The sequence below is a fragment of the Acanthochromis polyacanthus genome, chromosome 16 (assembly GCF_021347895.1).
Source record: "Acanthochromis polyacanthus isolate Apoly-LR-REF ecotype Palm Island chromosome 16, KAUST_Apoly_ChrSc, whole genome shotgun sequence".
Lineage (NCBI taxonomy): Eukaryota > Metazoa > Chordata > Actinopteri > Pomacentridae > Acanthochromis > Acanthochromis polyacanthus.
The window spans coordinates 6,482,068-6,504,857 of NC_067128.1; the positions used below are offsets into that span (position 1 = coordinate 6,482,068).

Here is a 22,790-nt window from a genome sequence, read left to right on the forward strand (position 1 = left end):
AATATCTGAACATTGTCCCTGAGAATTTACTTGTTCTTCTCCTCTAATTTACAGCAGGCTGCCAGAGAGAGGACTTAAGCAGGAGAGTGGGAGAGAAATGAGGAACACTGTTTGCCCTTACTTTGTACATTTCTAAATTCCAGCAAAAAAAAAGAAAAGCAAAAAGTTTTACAGTATGAAATGTTTGGTACACGGAGGGTAACAACACTTTCTCCTAACAATTATGTTCTTGTGCAACTAAGCTGCGGTCTCAGTTATGTTGGGGGAAATGAGTAATCTTAGTTTGAATAGAAACAGACCTGAATGTAGCAGGAAAGGCTTTTATTTTGAAGGAGCCAAAAAGTCTATGTATGAAAAGGAGGGAAGGATGGAGGCAGATTTCGTCTTTACTCACCGTTTTTCAGCCTTCACTCTTCGTTTGGTACGAGGTGCTAAAACTACTTGGTTAGGTTTAGAAAAATATCACAGTTCTCGTTAAATCACGACCCTTCTCAGGACGTCTAAAGCTTCTCCTCCATTTTATCGGTCACCACCAGAGAGATAACAATCGTCTTTTATCCGATCGGTTTGCTCAAAAGGAGTGACAGTAAAGCAATAAAATAAAAGGCAATGACATGTTGATTTGAAATGTTTTTGTGATATGTCACAAGAAAAAGTAATTTCTTAAGAATGGCATTGAAAATATAAGTGAGCTGTACAGGACTGTAATTTTTGTGAGACAGACTTGAAGAAATGGTTGTTTTTGCAGTTGCTGCACAAATAAAATTCTTGTGGTAAAGCTGTGTTGGTCAACAGCGCCAAATGTATTAGTTTCACAATAAAAGCTGCAAAATCAGGACATGGCTACGCTTTCTTTTTTGGCACATTCTCTTTCATGGGCCTACATCCCTCTAAAGCTTGTTTTATGCTTGACGTGTCCGTGTGGCTCCGTGTGGACGAATTTCATCATTGCGACAGTCATGCCCCCTCAGACAGCCCTTCTCAAGCAGATAATTCTGGTGTCGTGTACCTCCAAATTTTTCCATCAACGGGGACGGAGACATGTGGAAAACTGGTGGAAGAACAGGAGCTCCTAGCAGCAGAAGTTTAGAAATACAGGCATTTATACAATTCATCACACAGAGATCACCATGATAACCGGGTTATGAACAATTCATGGCGTGAAATTAAAACTAACAGCTGAAATGCAACTGTTCGGTAAAATGCCATGTTGTTAGTGGTGTAAACAATGGCAAATGTCTTCTACACTAGTACTGCGGTAGATGTGTGTTTACAATACACTGCCCGCTGTAGTTTGGGAGCAGACGCCGCATGAAGTTCAAAGCCACACAAGTTCTCTCGTGCGGATTTTCAAGCATTTTATCTCTACGTCACATTCGTGCGGAAAGCATAATCCAGTCTTAATGCAGCCTGCAGCTGATTCTGTCACTTTATGTCTTAAAAGAGCACCCAAGTCCCTACAAAGAGGGCGGGGTTGCGACGGCGATACCAACTGCAGGACTTTTACCCAGGAGACTTTTGAGTCATGTGTTGGACTGCTGTGTTTGGGACTGGAGTGTTTGGTTGCATTTTTTTTTGCTCTCGAAACTGCTTTGCAAAATTTAGGCATCAGCATCTCTTTGTTAGGTTCAGGAAAAGATTATGATTTGGGCCAGATAACATCCTTGCAATACTAAACACACAAGTAAGGATGTTTTCTACATCTGCTAGAATGACAAGTCCTCCTAAAGAACAGCAATTACCCACCCTTCTTGTGCTATGTGGCATTATAGCTATGGCACATTTTCTGTTGGACTGGGATGCCCTCCTCCTGTTCTACATTTCCTGGTTTTTCAAGTCCAGTCTGTACAAAAAATAGTTCTATTCTGTGGTTCTAAGGGCAGCTTTTCAAAGTCCCTCTCGTGTCATTGACTAAACTTCTAAAATCTCACCTTTGGGCATCCAAACGAAACATTTTTCCATGTCTGCAAGTGTCTTAGATGTAACTCTACATCTACTCTTGTAGTTTAATGTGCAGATCTATGACATTCATACCTCTTTCTATGACCCATTTGCTGGAGCTGAAGCACACCAGCTCACCTAGAACTCTGCTCAAACAGTGTAAAATTACTGGAACAGGAAACTGATTCTGAATACTACCACTGAAAGTCCCACTCTGCAAGCTGACAGGTTTGGATGGATGAAAACCTGGAAGTCTGAAGCAGTGTCATTAATACTCAGCAATGGTGCTGACTGCTTCTTTCTTTCACAATATCTCTTCCAGGATAAAAAAAACACCAGATGGACATGTTAACAAGGTAAAAAAAAAAAAAAAAGGACCTGTACCCAATGGGCCTGAAAGATACACAGAGTTGCGTGATGAAATATTCTAGGGGCTTCAGTAAATAAGCCAATGGGCTTTCATTTTTTTTAAGTTTCTTGAAGTTGTTTTAGCTGTCTTCCAAGAGGCTTCCTCAGTTCTGAACTGAGCTGACCTGGATGACTAATACTTTATATTAATCACTTTATCACTGCAAACCAAGTTTACAAATGCATCGTGCACTTTATGACCACTGCTGCTGTCAGTTTAGGCTTATTTATTTAGTAATTGCTATAGCTTTTTATACAATTTTATACACTGTGTCTTTTGGTTAAAACGGATCAGCAAAATAAGAATTTCATTGTGTGTAACTGCCTAGTTTCTGTACACATGACAACAAACCTCTTGAATCTTAAACATCCACTGGAGTTTGGGGTTGTGACTCACACTGTGTGCTAAATTTCCCAAAATGGCTGTTCTGCTGCTTCAGTTTTAACCATATTTCTGTCGCTTTAAGGCTACTCAATCTTACAAATGTGCAAAAATAAAGTGCTGGAGTATCCCTTTAAATTTCCGGCCAGTGTGTTCCATGACCTGCGTTTCACTCTGCTTCATCAGCGCACATTTGCAGCCTGCGGCCAAGAGACTGGAAGTAAATCAGGGAATAAAAACAGCGTGACGAGGTATTTCTTCCTCTCCCAGTTTCGATCTCTTCTATGAACTTACGGTTCCTGTGGCAGACAGCCGGAGCCAAAGCTCGGCGGTACACATTACATCCCTGTGAGGGGTCCCTCCCCTGGCACAATTTAATGGCCAACATGGTCATTACAGCCAACTCACTGTTTCCACAGATGTCCCAACGGCTCGCCACATGAGCATCCATGCACATGCACACTGTCCCTTGGCGCAATCCACTTTTCTAGATGACGGCGTTTACATAGACCCAGGGATAGCTCACTGCCAAGCTCTGCATGTTTGCATGTGTCTGTCGGCATGGCAACACGTATGTTGTGCATGACACGTTGGCCTGATGAGCGAGTTTCATGACTAATATGTTTGTCTCGTATCGACACAGTTGTGAGGGAGAAAATTTTCACTGATGCTCCCACCTCAGTGTGAAAAAATCAAGATACAGTCAAACTGCATGAACCCAACAAATATTTAATGAGTTTCATCCCAGAGTGGTTTCACACGCCACAGAGACGAGCTGAAAGGCTTTCTTCCTACACTGTGAACGTGCTTTTACAGTTATTTTACATTTTTTTCCTGTAACAGATATTAACAGCTAAAATCACAAAATTGCACTCAAACTATATTAAAATAAACAAACAAAAAACAGGCCAAAACTGTAAATAGTATCCACATAAAAAAAAAATCTGTATCTTTATGAATTAAATTAAATGGCATTGCTCTTTTACAACATGTGGGCGTGAAGTTACACGATTTTTACAGTCTTAAAACAGGAAAAAAATGTAATTATTTTACAGATATTTGCAAGTTTTTTGAAAGAAAAATTATGTATATTAAGAACTCAAAAATGGCTCAAATAACTGTATAAACCTGTAGCAATTCATTTAATATCTTACACCATAAAATTATACTACTTTAACCATATTTAAATCCATAGGCGTCAGTTTAGGGGGGGAACGGTGGGGACGTGTCCCCCCCACTTTTTGTCAGGGGTCATTTTGTCTCCAACACATTCAAATTCTTCACATGTAAGCCGTTGTAAACCCAGTTATTTTCAGTAGTAGAGAAAATTCCGACGCTCCTGAACGCACCATCCGCACTCGGTTGAGAGTTGCACAGACATGCAGCACACCTTCGTGAGGTTAAAAAAAAACAAAACAAAAAAAAACGCGCAGATGCTAAATTTACACCTGTGCCAAGTGGAACCTCCGACCAGAGGCATGCAGGGGCAAAATTTCGGCCCGGGAGAATTAGTACTATGGCAGCCCACAGACCCCTCTACCTGTATGTACGGATAGCTCAAATAGCTTAAGCTTCTGCCTGTGGTGTGATGGTTGTGAGTTTGAGTCCAGCTTGTGGCATTTTGCCGTCGTTCTTCGACATTTTCTCAAAGTGCTGTGGTCTCCATCCCCCCCACTTTTTAAAACAAACTGACGCCCTTGTTTAAATCTACTACAAATATAAATATTGTACAAATATTTGTCAATATTTGAAAGAAAAAATGTGTATATTAACAAATAATTTTTTTACACTGTTACTGTAAAATTGCACTTTTTTGTTGTATTTAAATCAGCAAAAAAATATTATTTTACAGATATTTGCAGATATTTATTTGAATAAAAAATTGTGCATATGAAGAACTGAAAAATTGAAATGTTTTTTAACTTTCTCAACCTCCAGCCCCTCTATTCTATCTCATTTTTTTTTACATTTAAGTGTAATTTACACTTTTTAAAACTGTAATTATGTCAGCAAAAAGAAAATGTATGTATATCAAGGGTTTAAAAATGAGAAACAACTGTCTCAACTTCCACCAGCATTTTTGCAAATGGTAATTCATTCTTTACAGTGTTTAACTGTAAAACTGCACTATTGTTACTGTATTTGAACCTACTAAAAATATTACATTTGATTAGATTCATCCTTACTGTGATTGCACAGCGTGCTAAAACGACGAAATGCTGTTTAGCATTTAACCACAAGGGCAAAAGCAGCAGTAAAGTGCATTACATACAGTATATACAGCATCATGTACAAAATATCTTTATGTTACAGATATTTACCATTATTTTCACCAGTTTATGCAGTCTTTGGATGTTACAGTGTTCTACCAATTTTTAATGTTTTTTTTTCTAGCTCCTTACTGCCAAATTTTCACAGGATTTTGTTCTTAGTAGATTATTTCAGCCACACTGCTGAGCAGTGCAGGATAAAATTAAAAAATCTTACAGAAATAAGAGCCTGAGTTTGGGGGTTGTGGCACGGCAGATTTCATAGATGATGGGAGGAACCAAAGTGGATTTTCTGCACCGTGCTCCTGCACTCTGGGGGTTACTAAAAGAGCCTCCATACCTTTGGCAACCACTGAGTCCAGATGGTGGGAATCTGGAGCACTGGGCGGGAGGAACGGAGCAGTAAGGGGGAAGAGTGGGAAGGAGGGATGGGGGATGAAAGGGAAGGATAGGGAGTGGAAGTGGAAGAGGGAGGGAGCGCGAGCGATAGCAGGCAAAAACCCTACTGAGGAAAACAAATGGCTGGAGGGGCCGAGCTGCTTCTCTCTGCTACATGGACTGATTCATGACACACTGTGGGGGGATTGTCCACTTCCTTCTCTACCGGCAAGCTGGAGGACGAGAGTTAAAAATGATGAAGAATGCGGAGAAGGGAAAACAGATGGAGAAAAGATGGAAAAACCAGAGGAGATACAGTTAGAAAGCAGCGAGATATGGAGAGAAATAGACAGTATCAAAGAGGAGAGTGGCAAAGGATCAAAGTGACAAATACTCCTCCTGTGACCCTGCAGCTCCTGTCTCTAATGGGAGGTCTGGGAGATTGAAACCTTGGCCAAAGTTCCTGCGGTCACTCGGTGTGGCCAAACTAATTTGGTCCTGTCATAACAACCAGCGAGGGGATGGACGTTTGGGGATGAAAGAAAACACAACTGAAGCAATCTCAAGAAAAAAAAAAACAGCAGCAGAAAGACAGTAAAAGAAGGAGCTGACATGATGGACACGTCCCACTCAGATTAACAATCTGTGATGTGTTTTCCTTTTAAACGGATTGTCTATCACTCACAAAGACCGACACGCCTCCTGAAACAGAGTGAGAAAAGGCCTGTTTGAAGAGCTGTTCAAGAAACTAATTAGCAGCTGGAGGACCTGCTATAGACATGCAGATGTGAAAGGATGAAGGCTGAATGGCTGCCATTAAGCACAGCAAGGTGGATGCAGCACACTTACAGTCCGTCTTATTGCACTAATACCACTAATGTGTGTCTGAGGGTGAAAATCGGTGCATTTGTGGGACTTAAAATAATTGACCGTTTTGTGAACCTCTCATCTTTGAATGAGTACAGGAGGCTTTCAGCTTCGGTACATGTTGAACTGTGGAGCTGCAGCAAGACAGATTTATATGTATTTACAGTACAGAAATAATCTTTTTAGCCTTTCCAAAACTGAAAATATGAGAAATAAAGAAATTAATGAAACGTTGTAGCGTTTCATTGTGAGTCTGGCGAGCTAATTTACACCATAGAGCGAAAAATTAGAAGTAAATATTAGACCACCTGTTGTTTTCTTTAACAAAGTCGACACAACAGGTACTTAACATTGCTAATCTTGTTTTTGCATCTTCTAAAAAAAAAAGAAAAAGTAGACACAAGTAATAAGCTATGCTTGAAAATGCGATGTGTTGAATCTGCAAAAACGTCAAAATCCACGCGAGATAGCTGAAAATAGTTTGAGTCAATGTTATGTTGTGCACAAGCTAAAGCTCCATCAAGCTAAATTATCAATCAACAATGCCTAAAAGATAAGAACTGCAAAATAACCATAAGACAGTCAGAAAATGCAATAAAGCTCCACCAAGAACCACAAAAAAGAGGCAGAAAACAGTGATAACGGTGGTCTAATAATGATTTCCAAAGCTATAGCTAACCAGTTGTACTTCCAAGGATAAGCAGCATTTTACACAACATCATTTTTTGATATTAGATTTTTTTGCAGAGTGTTTCTTCACTGTGAGGAAGGTTGTCCTGCACTGCTGTCAGAACAGTTTAACATTAGCACAATGCACAGGTTTGAATACTGAATATTTTACAGTCAAGGCCCCCAAATGATTTACCCGAGATTAGATTTTCTAATTCTAGCACAGTTTTTTCATTCTTTCCTTCTTTTCATTGTTTTGGCAATCTGCGGTGCTCATGAGGAGAAAAGCGCCACAGCAACAGCCGTAAAGAATAAATTCATCCTGTATGAAACAAGCAGGTTCAAATGACTCAGTATGCTGCAAATATTACCTGACACAGTGGTTTTAGTTTAGGCTGATAAGGGTGCAGGTAGAGAGCACTCAGTGGAACATTCGGTTCCTCTGCAGATTTTTATTTCCAACCAAGCAATCCGTTGGTTAAAGAGTAGGCGCGATTACAGGTCACCAAGAGATTCTCTGGTTGATGACCGTCCTATATTTTACAAAAGGTGTAACGATTGTGTAAATTTTAATCAATTTCCTATTTCTAATTTTGTTGCTTTATCACTGTTAATTAAATTATTTTGTGATGCCCTTTGTAACACTGGAAAGAAAAGCGTTATATAAATGATATTTTCTTAATTAGCACGATTTATAGGGCTTTCGCCTTGCAGCTAGAAGATCCCCAGTTCGCTTCCCGGCCTTCCTGGGATCTTTCTGCATGGAGTTTGCATGTTCTCCCTGTGCATGCGTGGGTTTTCTCCGGGCACTCCGGCTTCCTCCCACTGTCCAAAAATATGCTGAGGTTAAATGATTATTCTAAATTGCCCGTAGGTGTGAATGTGAGTGTGATTGTGTGTCTGTATATGTAGCCCTGTGACAGACTGGCGACCTGTCCAGGGTGTCCCCTGCCTTCGCCCGACTCAAGCCCCCCGGCGACCCTAATGAGGAATCTGCTGGCAACAGTTGTCATTTTTCTGAATAGAAATGACAGTTCTACCTCTATCTGGAATGAAGGACCATGTTTGAGTGATGAATCGTTGTAAATGTCATGTTTTGTGCGAACCTAGAAGAGTTTACAGGCTCTGGAGCAGAAAAAATGAAATCTGTACCTGTAACCTGGAAGGTGCATTTTCCTGCTCCAGCCTCGTTGATGACGTTGCAGGTGTACTCGCCCCAGCCATCCCGGTTCAGGTTGCGGATTGTGTATTCCGTCTCGTCTCTCTGGGCGTCAAAGGCTCCAGCGTGGAGCAGCCGGTTGGACAGGAGCCACTCGAATCGCAGCACTCGGGATGGGTGGGCTCGAAGGACCCTGCAGGTCATCACCACCGGCCTCCCCAGGCCCTGACGCATCTCCATGTACGCCGGCTCCACCGTCGGAGGGTCTGAGAGCAAGACAGAGAGGCTTAGACAAGTTCACTTGACATGAGAAAGGGGACACAAATGTGTGTCAAGGATGCCGAGGCGCTGAAATATAGAAAAAACACAAAAGAAAGAGAGAAGCGAGTGAGTGCGAGGGAGGTGGACTGACATCAATACAAGACAGATGCTATTCAGGTGAAGGCCCCCCTGGTGAAACTAGGTAGTCTATGACCTCCAAAGGCATGTACAGAGAAAAAAACATCTGGAAGACAGAAAAGCTGGTCAGAATACTAAGTGCAGATAAGCTGCATCTGTATAAATACATTTAAAAACTAAACAAGGACGTTTTATAAAGGAAAGTGACTGCAAGCAACAGACTTGACCTCAGAAGGACCTTACCGGAAAGAAAGCGGTATGTAGAACATATTTAAAGGGAGAGAGGCATTATAGAATAGGGTTTACGAACAGGCGCAGAGACAAAACATGACATTTATGCAGATCGTAGGTAAACTTTAAACAATCAGCACCGGAAAGTCGATACAGATGAAAAATGAAAACAATTGTGTGGAGACCGGCAATGGCTGCAGGAAGATCAATTTTGCAGAGAAAACTGCAACAAAAATCAGTCACGCTTCACAGAAAATTGGTAACGGGATGATGAAGTGCACCTCGAGCTTTCAAAAATGGAAAATTAATAACTTATTTGAGCTTCTGACAGACTTCACCTCTTCCCACACAGACAACCTCGCTGTGAATTATTTATTTAGTCTGGCAGCGAAATCAGGGGGCTGAGTGACCTCGGAGCAAACCCTGACTCGCGCTTCCGCCGAGTTTAACATGTGGGATGTTTTTATTAACACATGCTAAATGTTTGCCAGTGTACAGACGAGGACAAAATGTGTGGAAAGTGCTCGGCTGCACGAGCATCGACGCGGTTATGAATAATTTCCCCATTTTAAGCATCTTCGCTCTTGACATGCTCGCACAGATGCTCGACAAAAGTCACGACGGGACTTGAAAAACAGCAGTGAATGCTGTGGGGAATAGATAGAATGACATGGAGCCCCTTAATTGCTTGAAATTTGCATAATTCTTGACAGAGTAAAGGGGAGGCGGTAGCCATAGCCAGAGCTGGGGATGCTATTTTTCAAAATGTAATCTGTTACAGATCACTGATTACCTGATTGAAACTGTAATCTGCAACATAATCTTCTACATTATTCACACTCAGTAATATAATCTAATTACTGAGCCTTCCAAACTTGATAGGATATGCAATTAAATGAACAGTGCATTAAAATTTGCAGCATATCATTTGATAACACTATTAATGTCATTATCTGCAGCTGTAATCAGACGATATTTTAAAGATGCGGTAAACTTTTCGAGGTTGTGTTTTTCCATAACTTTAAGTTTTGTTTCTCCACTGCATGTAATTGAGTTCGCCTCACCCCGGGCTGGAGAGCAGGGCAGGTCCTCGAGGCCAGAGAGGTGCAAGGGGAAACGTGGGCTGTGAAGCATATGGAATGCAAAATGATACAGCAACATATAACAGCCCAAAGTGGGATTCTACATCCTTGCCCTCAATGCTAATTACCACTCAGCACACACCGCATCCTGGAATACGCTCTGCAGCTTCTGTGATTAATGATACACCATTAGATCAGATAATGACAGGCTGAAATGTAGAAAAATAATAAATAATAACACACGAGAGGACAGAGGACGTAAACACAGATCTTCCAAGAGGTTAAAAGGAAAAAAAAATTCACCTGATGCTTGTTCAAGATGTGCAGAGTGAAGTGGTTTTCATCGAAATGAAACTGTAATCAGTTCCTCCCTCAAAGTGAGCCCTGCCTGGGCTTTCACCCAAACCCAAAGGTTTATCTCTGACTTCAGAAGAATGGTCTGAGACTCTACTTATCACATTAAAATTGTAGGTTTGTGTGGAGCACTGAATCACAGCGAGCTGAGTGGCACTAGACCAAATTGCAGTAAGTGCAGTTCCATTCACATAGAAAGACAAATGAAGACAGGGTTTGGGTCTGCAGCAAATGAAAAAGAAAAAAAGTAGAAAAAATGTCTTATATAACCAAAACATCCTAAAAACAAGGGCATATGCCTCATCTCCCCTCCCTGTGCATTTCCTATGAAACAGCTGCCCGGCGAACACGAGGAGAAAAGAGCGGAAAGGTCCTGGCTGATATTCCCAGAGCAGCGCTCGCCGTGGTTAGTGCAGCAGCGAAGGGCAGCCGGAGCTCAGAGCTGCTGCAAGTCACAGGCTGAGGGAAAACCCCGAGTCCTGGCCGAGACGCAATCCATCATCAGTCACCAGCGGATACCTTGACAGTAATGTGGAGAAAAACAACATTTAGGTGCACCGAGGCCTTTTCCCAAAGGTGCACGAGGACGACCGAAGCCTGCCGGGAGGAGGCCTGAGGAAAAAAAGGACACGCATTTGTGTTTTGCATATGTAGCAAGCTCCGGTGAAGCATTTCTGGAAAACAGCTCGACCGGCTTACAGTAAACTTCACTAGAAATGGGTTTTCTTCGATGAGGAGGACATGGAGCTCCCCTGGGCGAGCCTGCAAGAGCAGATAGAGTGTGTGAATGTGAACATGAAGAGCGTGTGTGGGTGCTTTCTTCACAGCTGGAGGAGAGTGAAACGTTCATTTGGTCTTTCTCTTTCATCCTTTTCTTGTCTGAAAGTTTCCCCCTCAGGGCTCAGTGGATGACAGGGGTAGAAGAAGCCCTCAGACAGTTTTGACCAAAAGTTAAAGCACCAGTGGAAGAATCCAAAAAAACTCCACTTCAAGCAAAAGTCTTGCATTTGGAATCCAATTTAATTAAAGCAACATGTGCCATTATCAGCAAAATGTACTTAAAAGCACTTTGTGAAGCACGCTAAGTGGCCTTAACATGGCCCCAGTGGCCCCTGGCATGTTATTGCTCTAAATTCACATATAAAAGCTGTATTCACCAAAGTGACAAATAATACATGGGCAAAACAAACAAATAGGAGGTTGCTAATACAGGCTGGGAATGAAATTGCCTGCAGTCTAATATAACAGCTTGCCTGAATCAGGATAATGTGAAGTTCTGCAGCACTAATTCACTCCAGACGGCAGCAGAGTAACGCTGTTATCATGCGATCTGTATCTGGATGCTGGGATCTGAATCACAGGTATCTGTGACTGCACGTGGTCATAAAATACGCTCTCGTCTTCTTGATTGCACCTGCAGTTTGATCTGATTTCAACATGCAAAGTGGGACTGAATGACTTGTCAGCAATCACGGCATGTCTCAGTTTAAAAGTGACACTCCTGAATGGGTTCTATTCTTTTGTAGCTGAATCAGAGGCAACGTTTCAAATTTCTGGGTGGACTTTTTTCTTAAAGTTCCTCTTTGGTCATTGGCGAAACCTATTAAAATGCTAAAAAAAAAAAAAAAAAAAAGTTGCATATTTATCTAGAAGGGTTTTTTTTGTCAAGAAAATAATCCTTCCTGCCTTGAAATGGCTTAGCTGTAACTCTAAATCTTTAGTTTGTCTACAGTGTGTCAATCTATGAAGTCCGTCTCTCTTTTTCCACAAACTTCGTCCCATTTACTGCAGCTCAGCACACCAGCTCACCTCTGACTCTGCTCAAACACTGTAAATCTACCACACAAGTTGTAATATTAGAGAAATTCATACATGTTCAAACTGGAAAATGAAAGAATAATGATGCAGAAAGCTCCACAAATTTGGTTCTTTAGGCTTGTTTTGTATCTGTCATCAGTACACGGCAGCTTTAAGGTTGAAATGCTCAGCTATGAGTGTCTTTCAGCTTCAAAAACAGTATATAAAAAAAGCTCTAAAGATCCAGTCACATTAAGTTTCATTTCCAAAAGTGATCTAGCAGATTCTACTTCATTCTGGATGCATTTACATCTGCATGAACACACATTTTCCATTATCTGTATTTACAAATGCGATCTTTTCTTGGTTACTTCCTGTGTTTCCCTCTTTTAAACAGAAATGATGACTGTTCTCATGTTCTAAGTAATGAAGCTCATTTTTCAGAGCTACCAATACAAAAATAAATATGTTTTTTAATATTGAAAGGAGGAACTACTGTGGACTGCACAGTGGATTGGTGGTTAGCACTTTTTCTTGCAACTAGAAGATCCCCAGTTTGTGTCCCAGCCTTCCCAGGATCTTTCTGCATGGAGTGTGCATGTTCTCCCTGTGCATGTGTGGGTTTCTCCGGCTTCCTTCCACAATTCAAAAACAAGCTGAGGTTAATTGATAATCCTAAATTGTCTGCAGGTGTGAATGTGAGTGTGAGGGTGTCCCCTGCCTTCACTCTGAGTCAGCTGGGATAGGTTCCAGCCCCCTGCGACCCTAATGAGGATTAAGCGGTGTGTATCATGGATGGATGGACCTGAAAAACATTCAGGGAAAATTAATTTAATAAAACATCTGTTAAAAACAGAAATTCTGAGTTTGCATTAACTGAGGTGAATAAACACAAATTATAGCAGTTAATTGTTAACACTGATGCAAAAACTTGTAAATAGCAGTTTGCTGTTGTAGTCGGTTTATTTGGAGTCAATTTTCAGTGGTGTCAAGTAACTAAGTACATTTACTCAAAGTAATATACTTCAGGTACTTGTACTTTACTTGTGTGTGTCTGTTTTCTGCTACTTTCTCCTTCTATTCCACTACATTTCAGAGGAAAATATTGCACTTTCCACTCTACTACATTTATCTGATAGCTTTAGTTACTCTTAAAATGAAGATTTTACCCTGTAGATAATATAACAGGCTTTCAAACGCGGTAAAAATTAAACCTGCGGTTTCCAACCTTTGCAACCTCTTTCAAAAATCAGTGTGTAGTCGGCTCACATTTCAGAGCTGTTAACAGCTCCACCAAATAGTGATTTTTCCCTCCAAACTTTAGTTTCATGTCAATAAATGTTCCAATGAGCTAGAATTGTGGATAAGAACTTTGTTTTTTCTTCTTTCCTCTCCCATTAATCATGTTTGGAGCCTCGGATTTATCGGAATTAAACTGGATATAAAGTAGTTTAAACTTCAGCAGCTCCAACGGGAACATGCTGCTGACATACTGATGCTTCACTATTAACAATCTAATGATGTAACACACAACAATGTATCAGTCAGGGGGAGGGTACTTCTTTTGTAGGATCTTGAAGGATGCAGGAATTTTACTTGTAATGTAATTCTATTAGTACTTTATCTTATTTAAGCATCTCAGTACTTCTTCCACTACTGTCTTACACTATTACATTGCTGTATTGGTACTTTCACTCACATAAAGGATCTGAATATGAGAAAAACTATTCGCATCTTGAGTAAAATCACCAATACAGTAATGTGACAGTGAAGGAAAGCTTTAAAGAAACTACTTAGATGTTTTACATGAGATAAAGCTAAATCTAAAGGGTCATTACATGACTAATGGGGGTAATAGAAAAAAGAAAAGTGGCTTGATGATGCACACATTGAATCGGTTTTTGGAATTTGTATTAAATCTTTGCTTTTCTATACAATACCAGACAATTTTACGTACTTGAGCCTAAGACAGTGAGCTTAAGAAGCAAACTGTTAACAACTCTGATCTAAAATCTCGCTTTATATAAGCAGTCACAAGCCAAAAAAGGTTGATAACTGCAGATAGCTTGATATTTTACAGTGAATCATACATTAAATCACATTTGTGGAGTAAAAAATACATTATTTACACTGAACTGTGAAGAACAAAACGGAAATACTCATATAAAATACATGTAATGCAAAACTGTACTCAGGACCTATGAGGTGTCCTCAGCGGTGCACCCATTTATTCATCCTTAATGTGACAAATCAGAACTCTATTCAAAACAATGTCAACATTTTTTGTACCAAATTTTTTAAACAACTTCGGCAGCTGTACATGGGAGTGTTGAAAAAGAAACACAAAGGCCTTGGATTTGGATCGAAGCAATCTTGTGGGAGAATAACCTTTGCAGCATAACAGGCCTCGATATCAAGTCTTGATAGAGGAAAAAAACATTCATTAGGAAGTCAAACAAATATACACAGAATATGAAATGATACCCCTGATTCATCTGATTTATAATGAGTCTCTGTGTTGAATAATGTAGAGAAACGCTGCTCCGCATCAGTACGCCCTCCTTCCCTCACAATACAGCCGCTGCAATCAAACAATGAACTTAAGCACCATCTGCATTACCATATTGTTATTAAAATGCAGGGATAATTTATGAACTTAAATATAAAATTAATGATAATCAATGTAGATTCCTGGTTGCGAGGAGTGGCCTGGTGATCCGCTAATAGCTTTAGCTCTGGCATTGACCAAGTTATGAATTATTCTGTCTGAGCTTCTGTTTACAGCCTACACACTCACTGACCTTTTATGGTGTGGATTTGTTGCAGCTGATCAATTCAACATTGTTCCACAAAAAACAAGGTTATTAAAATTTCATCCCCAAATGCGGAGTGTGAGCCCTGCTCTAATGCGGGAGATTAATCTGCTGGTGTTGGGTTGGCGTTAGGCTAATGCGAATCGCTCTGGAATGTTTCACATTAGAAGCGGGGCCTCGGGGGCCGGCATTGCTGGCCTTCCTGATGCAGAAAGGAAAATTAATTAAAAACAATAATCATGTAATTCTGCTCATTACTTCTGCACAGACAGGAGCTCCTTACGCCGGTGTGTCTTTTTGATGTATGTCAGATAGCAAGGTGCTCGCTCGAGGGGACGAGTGCGCGGTTGCATCAGGCAGATGTCGTGGCCGATGTGAGCAGGAACAGAAGGGAAGCCTGGATAAAAGATTCCTGTGCATCTGGGCTGAAGTAGAACTTGATAACTCTGACAGACAGTGGTATCTAGGACAGAAGACCACCTCTTTCCATTTCTCTCTGCTTCTTCTCTCGAGCCCCTGGACCATGCCAAGTCAGTTTGACTAAGAACATTAGGGTGTCACAGCTAGGGATTTGGCGTTTGCAATTCTATTAGAGCGACGCCTCTAAAGGCAGACGTCTTCCATTCCCTCTACCTCTCCTGCTGGCGTCGCCTCTTCCAGCCAACAGATGCAGGTTTTTACATATCAAAGCTGTTGACTTGCCAGAGTCGTTCCTTCACGCCTCTAATGCTCTTTGCTTCAGAGGACTGTACCTCGGTCCCTTGATCAAGTTACTAAACGCGGCTTTGCACATGGCTCACCACCAAAGGCGGGCGGCTCACGCTGGGACCTGGAAATGCAGGCGAGAAAAGCATCTCAGAGGGATTGGCTTGTGCTTACACACCATGAGACAGGCCAAGAGAAAGAAGGGAGGGGGCATACCGACAGGCGTACGGAGCAAACAACAAAAGCACGGCCAGATTAATAAAGTAAATTCTCTAGCTGAGAAAGGTGAACAAAGGTCTTTGTACTTGGCAAATGTAGTAAACAGCGAGCGCTGGTGCTCACACATGGAGGACACAAGTGTGTCAAGGCAATCTAACAACTCAAGTGTGGATTGTTTGTGCTTTTTAAACTTGAGCTTTGATGCCAACTATTAATAAGTAACAAGAGTCTGACAAACAGAACTGGCTCTGAAGCAGGAACATGGCAGAATGATTGATTTATCAATACCAAAGCCCTAATAAGTCTCTTCATTATGTGTTCTGCTTTGAAGATGGAGAACAGATGAAAGTGCTGTACGACATCAAGAACTGTAGCGCGAGAGAGGTGGTTTATTAAAAATAATACCACATAATGAGAAATAATTGCATTCGCTGAATAAATTGTGTTGAAAGGAACTGACAGATTTATCTGGAGTGAACTGATGCGCTTCACCGCAAGTCTTGTGCTGACTGTGCCAACCCCAGATGCAACTGCGAGCCAAGGCGAATCTATGGGAGAAGAAGAGTAGATTTAACAGCATGAGAGTCTTTTGGTTGAGGTCTCAGAGTCGTGGTCACCTCCGTTTTGCTTTTTGACGCTTGTCTTCTCTGTCTGGGTGTCTCCGACAGCCACTGCGTACTGATATGTTGTGTGAAGCAGCAGCAGTGTGTGATAAGAGCTGACCTTCCACGCATGGATGTCAGAGGAGTGATATTCTTGCTTGAAAGTGACCTCCGCTCTAAGATGGGGTCATTCAAAGGTTGCAGACCTTCCTGAGAATCGTTTCCTTCCTTAAAACACTCCTAGAGGCTTGTTTTTTTTTGTTTTTTTCTTCGCTTTTGCTGCATCATTCTGGATTTAACTGGAGCAGGAAAGTGTGTTGTGCATGTCGAATATAAAACCTTGGACTTTGGAGACTTCATACTTTCTGTGGCTAGTTTAGGTCGCAGAGATTTATTGTCCGCGAGTCTCGCTGCCTTCGAGATCATCCGTCACACCAGACAGCAGGCCAGTTGCTGATTCAATATACTGCACATTTACATTTCTTTTATCTGCTCTTCTTAGGCTTATTGGTTCCTTCTTAGCTGCCTTCACATCTTTATGAAAACTCTTTATTAGATCTGACGCTTTTTTCCAGACTGAGGTTTAGCTTCGTCTGTCTTCTTTTTAAAACTTGTTCTTTAACACAAGAAGCAGTCGCATCATCTTAATGCGGTTTTGTCTTTACAAGCGCTGAACTAACACTTGCGCTCATTTATGATCTATGTGGCGACACGCACACATTACTGATTTTAATTTCTGCGCTACAGCTGACATTTTATCTTCATTTTCTTATGTTATGGGATGCTATGTGTTTGATGAATAGTGTATGTAGATTAGCAGCAGTGAAGCCATCCTTCTTCCTCAGTGGTGGAAAGAAGGAATCTTTGACTTAAGTAGAAGTAGCAATACCACAACTGAAAAATACATCCTATATTTCAAACTGTACTGAAGCAGAATTGTGTAAGAATTGTCGGCAAAATGTACTTAATGTATATAAAACAGAATGATTTATTAGACAGCACAATGAGCTCTGCTGGTGTAAATTTTTCATAAGTTATAATATTGGTTGTAGTGATGCAACCAACATGCAAGCAGAATTTCAATATTTTAGTTGACTGACATAGAGCTGATTTTACCAGTTTTATATCCTGACAGGTGACCTATTTTTCACTTTATCACAATAAATTGTGTTTTATATATATTATTATTCTCAAAGATTTTACAGTTTGAATCTGCTGTAAAGTAGCGATCACTGTTAGACAAATGCACTGAAGTAAAAAGTACAATATTTTAATATGAAATGCAGTAGAGTGGAAGGAGACAGTAGCATAAAATACAGATACTCAAGTGGAGTTATGAGTAAATTTACTTTCCACAAACTAGCTACAAATGCACTAAACTGCTGTTTACAAACTTTTGTTCATCAGTATTTATAGTTAAATGTTACAACTTGTGCATTTATTCACCTTAGTGATGTCTTTGTTTCCCCAGTAAATACAAAGTCAAATTGTCTCTTTTTTTTTTTACATGAAATTTCAATAAATTAAGCCCAGTCTACATTTCCACAGCACTATTTCAGTCACATCAAGTGTTCCACTGTCCCTGAGTATTTTTAAACTACAATGAATGAAACTTCTCATAGCTTCAAAATAATATCATGAAAGCAAAATTACCTCCAATGTGTACATTAGTACATCACTTGAGTAAATTTACATAGTTACTTTACACCACTACTCCTTCATCACAGACTTTGGAGAAGCAAAACTAGTCTTTCTTATTGTCGTATCAACTGACTGATAATAAATACTGTCAAGTGGGGCCTAGTTATTTGAGATCCCAGGAGCAACCACCACCTAAATAAAAGCTTTAAGCAAACCAATGAAAAGTTAAAATGAGAAACTATATAAGTTAACCACATGATTATGCTTATGCTTGATGCAAGAATGATTTTAATAGGCTGATATATATTCTGAAATGATGATTGCTATAGAAGAATGATTTAAAATAAGTTATTTGATCATGCTAAGAAAAATGATTTAAAGAAGTGATTCAGTGTAACTAAGTGAGTTTTGAATGGAAGTAATCTGTGCTGTTCTGAGCTGTGTGCGGACAGGATGGGAAAAGCAGAAGTCTCCTCAGAAATGAGGAACTTGGAGTTTCCACAGGATGACAGGATGGGCTCAGGCCTACATTGTCATGACAACTGAAGTGTGTGTAACAAGTGGATGTGTTAACAGAAAAGATGGAAAGAATGATGTATGCGTGATAGGAAGAAGGTTGTGTCTTAAACCTATGAATTAATTACCTGGGCGTACCTATTAGTTAGAATTGTGTGTGAAAATGTGTATGTGCTGAGCTGAAGCCGAGCTAGGGTATAAAACCCAGAGACACAGACACTGAATTCGGAGTTCTCCCCCGGAGGGGAGAGATGCTGCTCGCCGGAGCTGCCGGGGAGCATCGCCAGAGTTCTGAAGAATCTTCACCGGACCCTTTTGCCCAAGAGACGTGAAGACAACGCGGGACTTAGGCTCCAGAGTTCGCTGAGAACATCGTTGGAGGCAAAGTCTTTTTCTGACTTTGTTCAACAAGCGAGGACCACACTCTGCCAGACAGAGAGTCCTGAGAGGTCTGCAGTTGTCCAAAGAGATGAAGAGAGGCAAGCACCCATGGCATCCAGAGAGGCGCAGGAGGCAGCAGCAGAGGGCTGCTCCACTCCAGGGGCTGGAGGACCCAGTGACCCACCACAGCCTGATGAGACGGGGGCTTTCCACCACCACCATCCGACTGAGAAGACAGCTGAGACGCCCGCACTTGTGTTCCAGCTGCTACTAAAGATAACTGCCAGACCAACGATTGGCTATCGGGACCTCTCCACTCCCCCTGCCTATGAAGAACACCCTCTGCCCACAAAGAAGACTTCGTACCGAGTCTGCTGGTCCACGGAGGAGTTCAACTAGATGCAGGTGAAGACCGGGCGTGGCAGCTAAGGCCTGGCTGTCCGCTCTCTCTCCTAAATTTACTAATTAGAGAAGATTCTTAGGTACGCTCAGCTTAGTTTAATTTAGTTAAGTTAGAAATAATCAGAAATAATTAAATTGTTTAATCATGAATTAATGCTGTGCCCCTGCTAATAATTGCTTAATAAAACGCTATATTGCATTTAAAGAGAAGTCTAATGAAATGATTATGATTCACCTATTCTGCATAGTGGTAAAAAGTTAAGTTGATTGTGTGCATTAAATCTAATGGTTCTTAAAGGTTACTTTAATCCAACTAGTTATTTAAACATTACCCCTGAGGTTAGTTATCCAAACCTCTAAAACGAACCTAGGAATATCAACAAGTGCCACAGTTTTAAGAGGAAAGCTGTCGTTAACAAACGTGTTCAATAAATCAATTCTACTACTTAGGTGGGCTGCTTAGTAAGAGAGTATTTATTGGAGTAAGAGGGGTAAGACGTTTGGAAGAAGACAGTTAGGACCTAGGCGAGTATTCCTCGACACCAGCTTAATTATTCTGCTGAAACCTGTTAGGTGGAATACTAATAGGCAGATAGAATCTAACCCTTTAAACGGAGAGCTGGTCCTGATTTAACCTGAGGCAAGGGTTAAAGAAGGCTATACTGAACGACATGGCGTCCCTGGGTGGGCAGGGCTCAACTAAGACAGACGCTAAAAAGGGACTCCTGTCAGATGATAGTGACCGACATGGCGTCCCTGGCTCGACTACGACTAAGAGAGAAGCGCCCAAAAGAAGATTCTGAGGGTCCAGACCGACACCTAGAATCAACCGTCAGAGCCTTCCAGTGGAAACCGGGGAAGAGAGGGCGAATCTCTTCTGACCGAGGGTCCACAGCTGCGGAGATTGGGGAAGGAGAAGGACGAGACCTTCTGACCAAGGATCCACAGCACGGGTGATCAGCCGACAGAGAGACTCGGGATCATCACGCCTGACGGGAGGTACAGTGAGAACCGCAGGCTAGAAGAAGCCGCAGTGACCTTGGGCCAGCGCATCCCAGAAAAAAGGCACCGCGGAGCAGCCAGACAGAGTCTGCACTCATCCCTGCTCAACGGTCCTACGAGAGGTTTTGAGGAAGCAGATAACTCGAGACGACAAAGACGATGGCTGAGAGCCAGCCAGAGAAAGATGTACTCGTCCCTGCCAAAGAAAAAGAGCCAGTTCAAGAAGACGCGAAAGTCGGAGGCTCCGATGAATCAGAGGAAGAAGATTCATCTTCCAAAACCCCAGTGCCCGGGGAAACAACGATCAGTGAAGTGGTAAGAGTCCGCTTCGCAGAGCTTCACCCAGGTTCCACTCCGGTGTACCAGATCCAGATTGTACTGGTAGGAGAGGGATGGAGCAACTGTCTGCAAGAGACACAGATGAGGAAATGAGAGTTACAGGACATGCTGCATCGCAGGGCGAGAGCTCAGACGCAGATGAGGAAGTAAGGCCAAAAATAGAGTTGGCCACATCAGCTGCAGGCACCTCGGCTGCAGAGGCAGAGAAGCGGCTGTAGAGGATGGCAGCTGTCACTAAGGAAATGAGTAATTGAAGCACCAGAGAGCCCAGACGAGATTGGGGGGCTCACTGATTGGGAAACAACGAGGTAGATCGTTTCGTCCAGAAGAGAAGAATTGCTGTCGGGATCGAGGAATGGGACCAAACCCCTAAAAGAAAAATTGTCCCAGAGAAGTACGTGGAAGAAGTGGTGCGGGTCGTACATGAAGCGCTTGGCCATGTGGAGCACACTACCTACCCGTAGGGAGCTGGAGAAGCTGCAACTCTTGATTCCAGAGTGCCGTATACGACAAGTGCCGAGGGCCTGTGAAGTATGTGGTCGATACAACGCAGGATGCCGAGGGCGAAGAGTAGATGGGCTCACCATCCGGAAGCACTATTCCCTGGGGTTCTATCTGCATGGACGTAGCAGGCCCAATGGGGGTTGCAGGGAGAAGAGGTGAGAAATACCTTTTAGTGCTGGTGGACTCTATGTCATTCCATATGGTTACTAAACCGGTGAAGAAAGCTAACAGCTACAGTGTGGTTGGCATGCTAAGAAGAGCTAAATACGAGAAGCCTGACATAATAAAGGAAGTTTTAGATAGCAATACAGTTTTGCTTGAAAGAAGAGGAATCCAAGAAGTGGAGCAGCTAGAGCCAGTTCCAGATTAAAGAAAACCAGGAACCAGAAACCATGGCTACGAGCACACAAGGCTTACCACCCTTCGTCGGAGTAGCCAACGTTAAAGGGGTGGTTACTATGCAGAGAAATACAACGAGGCTCTGGGCAGGCAGAGCCCTGAAGAAACTGGATGATGCTGAAAACAGAATCCTGTCAGATGATGAAGAGATGCAAGTCATCGGCGGCTGTGAGGACACATCTGAACTGTTGCAGATCGTGGGGGAAGTGACCGTCACCACTGAAGACGATGCATGGACGCAGCTGGGTGATGTGGTTAACCTGTCTGCTCCAGAGGATGATGAGTATCTTTTAAAATGACCTGGTGTTAGCTACCTGTGATCTCAAGGAGAGGGTGTCAAGTGGGGCCTAGTTATTTGAGATCCCAGGAGCAACCACCACCTAAATAAAAGCTTTAAGCAAACCAATGAAAAGTTAAAATGAGAAACTATATAAGTTAACCACATGATTATGCTTATGCTTGATGCAAGAATGATTTTAATAGGCTGATATATATTCTGAAATGATGATTGCTATAGAAGAATGATTTAAAATAAGTTATTTGATCATGCTAAGAAAAATGATTTAAAGAAGTGATTCAGTGTAACTAAGTGAGTTTTGAATGGAAGTAATCTGTGCTGTTCTGAGCTGTGTGCGGACAGGATGGGAAAAGCAGAAGTCTCCTCAGAAATGAGGAACTTGGAGTTTCCACAGGATGACAGGATGGGCTCAGGCCTACATTGTCATGACAACTGAAGTGTGTGTAACAAGTGGATGTGTTAACAGAAAAGATGGAAAGAATGATGTATGCGTGATAGGAAGAAGGTTGTGTCTTAAACCTATGAATTAATTACCTGGGCGTACCTATTAGTTAGAATTGTGTGTGAAAATGTGTATGTGCTGAGCTGAAGCCGAGCTAGGGTATAAAACCCAGAGACACAGACACTGAATTCGGAGTTCTCCCCCGGAGGGGAGAGATGCTGCTCGCCGGAGCTGCCGGGGAGCATCGCCAGAGTTCTGAAGAATCTTCACCGGACCCTTTTGCCCAAGAGACGTGAAGACAACGCGGGACTTAGGCTCCAGAGTTCGCTGAGAACATCGTTGGAGGCAAAGTCTTTTTCTGACTTTGTTCAACAAGCGAGGACCACACTCTGCCAGACAGAGAGTCCTGAGAGGTCTGCAGTTGTCCAAAGAGATGAAGAGAGGCAAGCACCCATGGCATCCAGAGAGGCGCAGGAGGCAGCAGCAGAGGGCTGCTCCACTCCAGGGGCTGGAGGACCCAGTGACCCACCACAGCCTGATGAGACGGGGGCTTTCCACCACCACCATCCGACTGAGAAGACAGCTGAGAC

General features: G+C 42.0%; 1 protein-coding gene across 4 annotated transcripts in view; it reads right to left on the reverse strand.

Annotated features, from left to right (window-relative positions):
- LOC110959551 (MAM domain-containing glycosylphosphatidylinositol anchor protein 2-like) overlaps window positions 1–22,790 on the reverse strand; it is a 287,510-nt gene that overhangs the window by 77,873 nt on the left and 186,847 nt on the right. For all 4 annotated transcript variants that reach the window (XM_051960688.1, XM_051960689.1, XM_051960691.1 and 1 more), the window contains exon 10: window positions 8,068–8,340. In XM_051960688.1, the coding sequence (XP_051816648.1) occupies window positions 8,068–8,340 (273 nt within the window). The remainder of the gene's footprint in view (window positions 1–8,067; window positions 8,341–22,790) is intronic.